We start from the raw sequence: 9,654 nt of genomic DNA on the forward strand, positions 1-9,654 counted from the left end.
CAAATGTCTGGCTCACTGCTGCCAACTAGTGGTCAGAGGCTGAACTACAACATAAAAATGAACGGCTGGCAGGAAAGTTGACATTTTAAACCTTACTTAAAAAATCGATACAGGGCTTTAGAATATCGATACAGTATTGGGAAATGAAATATTGTGATATTTCAGTGTATCGATATTTTCTTACACCCCTACCCACTGAGTGCAATGTTCTTCACATAGGTGAGTTTGAAATACACACATTATTGATGAATGAATGAATGTATCTCATTATTACAGTAAAACTGATCCATTTATGTTTTCATTATTTTACAGAAAATGGTGTGAAGGACAGATAACCAACCCCTCACTTGACCTTAAAACCCCCTGGATACAACTTTATTCCCCACCTTAGAACCCATGCGAAGACTAACCACAGTGACCTTATGCCCAATACTAAAAAAACACTATTAGACCATTTGCACAGTTGGACTTTGAGTTCATGTCAGCCATCCTTCAATCCAAAGGACAGCATCACTGCTCCCACTGAGTGCAATGTTCTTCACATAGGTGTTTATTTTTCTGTATTTGGCCCTCACTAAAAAAAAGTTTGGACACCCCTGGTTTTGAATGTGTCAGAGATTTTCAGCCACAGCTCCTTTAAAATTCACAAACTCAAAGGCATTAATATGTTTTTAAATTAGATTTTCACAAATCTTACATACACACAGAAAGCTTGTGTCCCTTTTATTTTATTTTATTTTATTTTATTTTTTGTGCGGTTAGAATAAATTCATTATTTTGCAAGTACGTGGAAAATAATTTTGGCCATCGTCCCCTCCAGCCTCTGCCCTCCACATGCTCACGATCTGCAATGAATACATTTTAATAAGCGTGATAAATAAAACATGTGTGGAAAAGAGGTCACAGATAACATGTAAATGCGCTGTGACTCAACAGACCTTCGCACCCAAAAACGTCTTGTCCTCCATCTGATGAGAGCTCTCAGAATTTAGCTCAACTAATCAGCATCTGAGGTAGAGGAGGGGAGAAAAATAAACACTGAGCAGGCCAGAATTGAATTTTCATCCCGTAATCTTCTTCAGGGACTAAAAATCTCTTTAGAGTTGTTGGAGTTGAGCGGGGCTGCCTCTGGGTGCTTAAACATGAACCTTAACTCCCAGTTACTCTCTGGGCGACCCCGTTTTGAGAGTACACAGCGTTTTGGTTACAGCTGGCCTGACCAGAGTCCAGCCAGTGGCCTTACGTAACCCATCAGGCGGCGTAAACATTTCGAGGCTCTCGTTTAGCTGAGGTATAAAATCCTCTTCCCTCGCCGTCCCGCTGGGATAAAAATAGCCCGTTTGAATTGATTTATGCTACGAAGCGATGCGCTTGTTAACAGATTAAAAGTGCGACGAGGGGCCGGGGTAATATGTCGTACGAGATGAAGTGCGTGTCCGCACGGGGAGGATGATGCGGTGAAACAGCCTATAAATCAGAGCCCAGAAACATCTCCAATCTGGGTGTAATCTGGGTGACCCAGGCAGAAACGGCAATCAGGTCAAATCAAAGCCAAGGCAGATTTGGACGTAGTCTTCTTATCATGCATAATACATCAGCAAACGCATGAATAAACACACACACTGTCCCTATTGTGCTCCCTCACACACACACACACACACACGCTCAGTGACACATGCAGGGAGTTTGGGATGCTCGGCCACAGATGTATTTAAATGGACTGCTGTTTTGACTCTGCAAGGTCCTAAGCACTCCTGTCCACATGTACCCCACTGCAGTATGCCCAGCAGCCAGCCTGACTGACATACTGCACCGATCACCACTCAGGAAAGGTAACAGCCCCCCTTCTTGTCCTCGCAAAGTCCTCCTCCGCAGCCCAAATGAAGCTGCGGACACAGAGGCTGCTAGATGCACGACAAAGACCAGAGGCTCGCTTAAACAGAACTGCTAAACCTTTAAATCCAGAGCATGTCCCTGACAGCTGCTACGCGCAGATCATAACCACATCAACATACTAAAGTCCTGTTTTCAAACAGCTGCTTTATTCAACATCAGAGCATCTCTCACGGTCTGATGTGAACACAAGAGTCCAACTTTCACCCTGTAAGCGCAGGCAAACTTTACAGAGTGCATCACAGAACAGGCAAAATGAACCAAAACATCCCCATTTCTTATGAACACACAGTAAGAAGCAGAGCAAATAATTACGTTTGGATTCCTTCACAGTTTTCAAAGCGGACTGTAGTCTCTCCAGCATGGCTCTCTGATTAGCATGCGTGACAAAACAAAAAAACAAACAAAAAAACAGAGCAATTAAAGAAAAAAAATCTTGTATTCCAGGTGCAGCAGCTCCGCAGGGTTGAGATTTAAAAGCAGCAGTCAACAGGAGCTAAAAACACAGGTGGGTTGTCCCCTCTGKTGCTCTGCAGCGAGGGAAAAACGCTCAGTGTAGCATTTCTGTAGAGTATTCAGAGGGTGATGGAGAGAGCAGGAGGTAAGAGGGAGTGAGGCAGACAGGGGAGGGGAGAGAGGGAGAGTTTTTAATCTTTCTGAAAAACCAGACCGGACGCTTTTACTGCAGAGTGGAAAGGGTGAGAGACAGAGAGTGGGTGGCAGCRAACGGGACGAGGGAGGCAGAGAGGGAGCCAAAGGGGCGAAGATAGAAAACGAAAAGGAGACTACTTTCTGTGACAAGACAAGGGAGGGGAGGGCAAAGATATGATGGAGATGGAGCTTTGGAAGAAACACAGTCTGCAGGAAGAAAGAAAAAAAGCCACACCTACAACCTTTAGCCTCACCATGAAAACACAAACACAAGCTCGTCTCAGGACGCAAAACCTATGTAACTGCATCCTGTGGCAGCCAATACAAGAAAAGAGGAGGGGGACAGGGCTCAGGGGTTCACCTGCTACACCAATAATAAAGACTGCTCTGAGAGGAGATAAGGGCCAATCACCACCCATATGGAACATAAAGAACATAAACAAGTTCTGTCGAGGAGGAAGCTGGAACATAAACTGAGTCGTGGAGGGGGGGTATGCAAAATACTTTATTGAGTTAAATCATGTTATAATGTCATTCCCATCTAAAACATACCCAGAGTGTTGTTTTGACTCATTCATGCATGTTTTTAGAAATCCTTAATTCTCCTGTTAGAGCTGCCTAAACGCTTTCTGGTACAAAGCTCCGCCTATTTGTAGCATTTTCCTGCATATAAATAATCATTTCTGATTAGATTTYACTTGTTTCTATGACAACCACTTAGGAAGGAAGAAAATCCCACTTAAACTTCAGACTATTTCTAAAGAYTTTTGCATGGAACTTCCTTTGTGGCTCGAATTAACATCTCTTACACAAACCCCCACCAGACTTCCTGACGCCTTACTGTTAATAGATAAGAATTGCCACATTCCTGTTCTGAACCCCCACAAGTTCTGAGCTTCCATCCCCCATAAGCACAGGACTGTTGGTTCCTCTTCAAAGGGACCATAAGTGCCTTTAACCAGACTCTTCAGTGACTGAGACTAAGGACCTACATTCTTCATTAAATGTGAAAAAAAGAGAATAAGATTGAATGTTTTTATACAACTGTCTGTTTTCATATATCTTAATCAAAGAAATGTGATTTACCTGTTTCTTTTTTACAGAAAGATCAAAACCCATTGAAGCTCTACTGTGTTCTCTTTTTAACTGTTTGCCCACTAAGGACTCAGTGTGGTAACTGTGTATTGTGTTTAATTGTTTTGATGAAATGTTTTCCTGAAGAAGGTGTGTGTTTTATTCCATGATTTAATCCTTAGAAACTTTAGGACTTGAATCTTTAATAATTAAGTGTGACACTCTTATTTTACTGAGGCAAACAGATATCTCTCCCTTTTAATTAGATGCAAGATAATTAAACTAAAACACTCCCCTTTTCTTTGTCCTGAAGTAAAGTTTTCCCTCCAAAACAGATTTGATTTGTTAAAAAAAACTTTTCCTGTATAAGGTGTAACATTTTTTTTGCCAACTAAAACCTTGACTCCGCCCATAACAGAGGTTTTAAAAAGCTTAGCGCACTCCCAATCTCATCTCTAAGAAGACAGAGAAGAAGAAGCAGAAGAAGACTGACAGAGAGTTTTTGAGAGAAAGAGAGTTTTTCAACATCAGAAGCCAGAAACAGCTTTCCAGAAGCTCAGCAGAGGCCCTGCCTGCCAGTCCCTCCCCATGGGCTGGGCAGGATGGAGGCCACTCTGCATCTCCCGCTGGGTTGAACAAACAGCACCGTTTAATTTCGACTCTACATCTGAGTTTGATTTTATAGAAGTTAAATAAGCTAATTGTAATTCATGCGTCGTTTTTAGTTTGTTTTCTCTACAACGTTGAAATCAAATTAAGAAGTCTTGCAACCGCCTGGGGAGGACCAGACCATGTTGTCACCAGGGAGTGACCCCCTTCTCTGACCAAGGGACCAGTTGAGTTTTACAGGCAGATCGCCTGACATCCAGCTTGCATGAAGAATCTACCAGGGAGACGACCCCCAGAGATGACCTTCAACCACTGACTTCCCCTCCTGGTACCCACATGGCGGAACAAAAGGGTAAAAGTGAACATTTGTCCTGGTGACAAACAGGTGCTCAGACGTAATTTGATTCTTATCTTTGTATGAGATTTGGTAAACTAAACGTTTTTCTCCCTAATTTAACTAGGACCCCCTTAGTTAAATCCTCAGCTATCCTGAGCAAATAGTTAACCAGTTTAAAAACATTTCTCAATGTACAGTTGCAAGGAATTTAGGGATTTCATCATTTACTGTCCATAATATCATCAAAAGATTCAGAGAATCTGGACCACAGAGTCTTGCCTATCCTGTTCACTGTTAATGTCTGTTAGCAACATGGAGGAGCAAAAATGGCGACCATTAGGGACTTCGGCTCACAGCGTCATAGCAACTAACAGCAAGCCCAACTGGATCTGTCATAAATTATTTCTAAAATTTTAACAGTAAATTCATATAATTGCAAATTATGTTAATTGTATGCAAAAATAATATAAAACAGCTAGATGTATACAAGAAAAATATACAGTATATGTAACAGTGATCTAAACTAGACCTTAAGTTAGACAATAACTTGGACTTTTTAGGTACTTAAAAAATTAAGAATTCAAATAGTAATAAAGTATATTTACTATTTTTCACTGTCATAAATAATACGTTTTTACAAGTCAACACTTAAAAACTGTTCACTGCATACCTGGTTACACCTTAGGATGAAACTTGTCTTTATATATAAGCTAACCATCTTCTCAACAGGTCAGGTAAAATAATAAAATAACATAATATTGTTTTTCACTGTGTAAGCATTACATAAATTAGAAGCAAAACCAGCTTGTGATATTTAATCATTTGTGCTAATTTATAGCATAATTCGTCAGAGTGTAACACTCTGTGTAGCAATGTTACAGAAGATAATATCTGCTAAGCAGTTCAATAATTCATAATGAGTAGCCTACATTGGCTTTTAGCCATTTTAAAATTTAAATTTAATTTCATTATTAGGTTTAATTCTTGTCAAATCACATCCACATTGAGGTCAATAAGATAAAATCTGCTTACTTGTGAAATGAGACATGTTTTCCTGTTTCTCTTTCTGGCATTWTTATAAACATTATCTACACTCTTAAAAATTAATAATTGTTATTATTAATAGTTTTTATGATTTCTACATCATCAGTCCATTTTTTTGTAATGTTGCCAACATGTAGAGTAATGATAAATTGAGACACTTGCCCATTTTGCTTAGAGCCGCAGATGCTACAGTAGATCACACGGTCACGTGATTAAAACTCACTCCACCTGTTATATGTAGGATCTGGACAAATCTCTGCAAGTAGGCGACAGAACTTAAAACCAACAATGAATGCTTCTGATTTTTTGATCCCTCAGCTGGCAATGCTTAAAACACCAACGGATATTAGCACATGAGCTCAGGAACACTTCAGAAAACCACTGTCAGTGAACACAGTTCATCTCTACATCTACAAGTTAAAACTTTACCATGCAAAGACAAAGTCATATATCAACACCCAGAAACCCCACCAGCTTCTCTGGGCCTGGGCTCATCTGAGATGGACTGACACAAAGTGGAAAAGTGTCCTGTGGTCTAACGAGTCCACATTTTAAATTATTTGTGGAAATCATGAACTGTCCTCCAGGCCAACGAGGAAAAGGACTGTTTGGATTGTTATCAGAGCAAAGTTCAAAAGACAGCCTCTCTGATGGTATGGGGGTGTTTTAGTGCCCATGGCATGGGTAACAGTCACGTGACGGCTCCATTAATACTGACAGGTACAAACAGGTTTTAGAGCAACATATGCTGGCTTCCTAGAAATGACTTTTTCAGGGACGTCCTGCTTATTTCAGCAAGACAATGAAGTCACATTCTGCACGTCAAACCGCTTCATAGTAAAACAGTGTGGGTACTAGACTGGCCTGTCTGCTGTCCAGACCTGTCTCCCATTGAAAATGTGTGGAGCTTTATGAAGAACAAAATGCAATAACAGAGACCCCAGACTGTTGAGCAACTGAAGTTGTTCATCAAGCAAGAATGAAAGAATTCACCTACAAAGCTTCAACAGTTAGTGTCCTCGGTTCACAAACACTTCATCACACAGTCATCTGTCATGACCACCCCAAAGCCACCAACAACACATTTAAAATGGCTTGATGAATTAAAAAAATATATATAGACAACAAAAAATATGGAGCTGCAGTAACGTGGCGGCCAGTGCTGTGGTTTTGTAATCATGAGACTGCAGGTTCGAACCCAGGCTGCGTCAGGAAAGGCATCCGGCATAAAACAGTAGCCTAATCTGTCATACTAGTTCACTCACTGTGGCAACCAATGAAGAAGGGTGAAGCCAAAAGAGAAAAAACAACAGACACTAAAATAATACTAATAATACATAGGCCACAATGACTTATTCTGAAAAAAAAAAAAACATTGACCTACAGGGTTTCAGACATAGAGCTCTTTAGTGATAAAACTGTTGGTATCTTGCCAGGAGCTACTGCAAAGTGACTTATCATTTGTCATATCTGGAGAAGTTGTGCCAACAAGTTTGCGAAGTTGTACAAACCAACTTAACTGTAAAAATCTCCAGACAGAAGCCAACAAGTTAATACACACGAGTAGTTCATTTGAATTTAGCTAAAAGAAGTTGCAATTCTTGTTAGCTAGCCAAAAGTGCTGTTCTTAATGAACCAGTCTGAAAGAGGGAGATGCCAAAACGAAAGCATAAGTTACAAAAAATGGCAGCTGATGCATCATGATTCATCCAGTGGCAAGTGGCCAGTTAGAGCACTTTTACTGTATAATTATCTAATGGTATCTCTGTTCACAAGGGCATCCAAATAAAACTCATTTCAGCGGGCAGGGAACCAAACGCTTACGAGTAAAAGGTTGTAAAAAGTTCTGCCGGTGKGAAAAATAATTTCATAGTGTGTTTTTTTTAAGCTGCAGGTGATGGTAATAGCTCCCACCTTTGCCGTTCTTCACTTCCTGAGACGCAATGACGAACCCAAAGCCTTCTCCCGGCTTTCTCTTCAGCTCCACCTCAAACCCTTTGAAGTGTCGGGTCCGGTCCCCTCTCGTTACCTCCGGACCTGCGTTAGGCACCGACGCACCGCCAGCCTCGTCCTCCAGACCGATATCAATCCAGTCTTTGGGCTCCATGGTCAGGGTCACTGGAACCGACTCCAAGAAACTGGTGCTCTGGATCAGCGAGGAGCTCACGGGCAGCGGAGAGGGAGGCGTGTCCGTGGAGGTCCGGGGCCGGGGAAGCACTTCTGGGACCACAGAGGAGCTGTCCGAGCCAACGGGAGGAGGTGGGGGGCGCAGGAGCGGTGGAGGGAGTCTCCGAAAGGAGGCGGGAGAGACTGAATGATAATTGCCTGAAAAGAAAAAGAAAAAAATTATAAATCTAATTGGGGTGATCATTTAAAGTTAAATTAGTAAAAATCCCCGGGCTGGAAGACGATTATTTACCTCCTCTGTAAACCAGAAGGATCACTTCTCCCTGTTTGGTGTGCTCCTGCAGAACTGCTTTTATCTTTAAGGAAACAGGCAAGAATATTTTCTTATTAATCTGATTAACTCTTTCTTTATAAATATACTTAAAATAAATGTTGAAACTAAATATTTATTATTAAGGCAGTGTTTTAATGGTTTGATAGTGAACTGTATTTATTTCAGGCTGCTCCTCTCTTACCTGTGCATGGCTCAGACTCTGAACATCTGCTCCGTTGATTTTGACAACAGCATCCCCTGGCTGCAGGGAGTTGCACTGCTTCCTGTCCCAGACTCTCTCCACTACAGTCACGTTGCCCCCGGGGCCCCCAGCCATCAGGCTGAAGCCGAGGCCTCTGCCTTCCTCCGTCTGTGCTAAGGCCACTGGGACCAGCTCCCCGCCGCTGAAACTCCCGAACCCRCTGCCCACGCTCATCGCCCCAGGCGAGGACAAGCTGCTGGGGCTGGCGGTTGGGCTGGTGCTGCCATGGAAGCCGTTAAACGCGCGGTGGTGGGGGCTGTCGGAGGTGGAGGGAGGTCTGAGGTGGGAGGCGTGGGGTCCGAAGAGGTGAGATTGGGCGCTGCGGGGGCCGCTGGGGGAAGAGGAAGGCCTCTGTGGTGACTCAGGCAGTGGGAGGCGAGACCCCAGGACGGTACACGTGGACAGGTCACTTTCGGACGACTTTGAAGTTCCGTAGCGTAAAAGATGTGGTGGTGTTGAAAGAGAGTTGTTGTTGTGGTTGCGTATCATCGACGCCCTGATGAGAAAGAACCGGGGGGGGGGGGGGGGTTCAGTTACAACATAAAAAAACTCTTTGCACTTTATTAGATTGATCTTTATCTACAGGGTGTGGACCCTGGTTCGTGTCACCTGTGTGAACCGATGGCAGAAACAACCTCACTGTCACTCTGRCTGGCCAGCGTCGGCTCAAGTGACTGCAGCCTGGCCAAGCTTTTCAGGAACCGAGGCGGGAGGATGGGGGAGGACATGGTGGCGTTGCTCACACTGGAGCGTCGGTACGGCGGAGGCGGCCTGGAGGCGAAAGACGTGGCGTTTCCGTTGGCGTCCAGAGTCACGCCTGGCTGCATGTAGCCCGCGTCGCCGTGGAGCCCGTTAAAGTGCTGGGTCTGGGGTGTGGCTGCTGGCAGGCGAGGTAGCTGATGCAGAGACTGAGGCTGGGTGGTGGTGGGCGGCAGAGCATGCTCCTCGCTGTCCAGTAACCTGGGCGAGGGCTGCTTAAGACGACCGTCGGGGTTGAAGAGCATGGGGTACCCCCGTCTGACCTCTATATCCACGCCGCGGCCCACGGGGACAGATTTGAGCATCTCTACAGCCTCTTTGTGAGACACCCCCAACATGCAGACATCATCGATGTACACCAGGATGTCCGCTAAAACAAAAATAGAAACAGAATAGATTAGAAACAGCTTTTATTGTCCCATGTGGGGAAATTTGCATGTAATAACAGCAGCAGATACATACATACGTACGTACATACGTACATACGTACATACATACGTACATACGTACGTACGTACATACGTACATACGTACATACGTACATACGTACATACGTACATACGTACATACGTACATACGTACATA

The 9,654-nt window shown here is 43.4% G+C and overlaps 1 protein-coding gene and 2 long non-coding RNA genes across 6 annotated transcripts in view; 1 reads left to right on the top strand and 2 right to left on the bottom strand.

Moving 5' to 3' along the window:
* Window positions 1–9,654, bottom strand: part of magixb (MAGI family member, X-linked b) — a 70,869-nt gene that overhangs the window by 10,353 nt on the left and 50,862 nt on the right. For all 4 annotated transcript variants that reach the window (XM_014010982.1, XM_014010981.1, XM_014010983.1 and 1 more), the window contains exons 9-12: window positions 8,920–9,439; window positions 8,251–8,806; window positions 8,028–8,091; window positions 7,523–7,933 (exon numbers count right to left, since the gene is read on the bottom strand). In XM_014010982.1, coding sequence (XP_013866436.1) covers window positions 7,523–7,933; window positions 8,028–8,091; window positions 8,251–8,806; window positions 8,920–9,439 — 1,551 coding nt within the window. The remainder of the gene's footprint in view (window positions 1–7,522; window positions 7,934–8,027; window positions 8,092–8,250; window positions 8,807–8,919; window positions 9,440–9,654) is intronic.
* LOC106519349 (uncharacterized) lies at window positions 607–2,253 on the bottom strand. The gene is made up of 3 exons (XR_001310436.1): window positions 2,209–2,253; window positions 939–1,008; window positions 607–845 (listed from the first exon to the last, which is right to left on the bottom strand). It is a non-coding gene; the product is annotated as an uncharacterized LOC106519349 (long non-coding RNA).
* LOC106519350 (uncharacterized) overlaps window positions 4,018–9,654 on the top strand; it is a 23,163-nt gene continuing 17,526 nt past the window's right edge. The window contains exon 1 of the long non-coding RNA XR_001310437.1: window positions 4,018–4,579. This is a non-coding gene — a long non-coding RNA (uncharacterized LOC106519350). The remainder of the gene's footprint in view (window positions 4,580–9,654) is intronic.

The sequence above is a fragment of the Austrofundulus limnaeus genome, unplaced genomic scaffold (assembly GCF_001266775.1).
Source record: "Austrofundulus limnaeus strain Quisiro unplaced genomic scaffold, Austrofundulus_limnaeus-1.0 Scaffold75, whole genome shotgun sequence".
Lineage (NCBI taxonomy): Eukaryota > Metazoa > Chordata > Actinopteri > Cyprinodontiformes > Rivulidae > Austrofundulus > Austrofundulus limnaeus.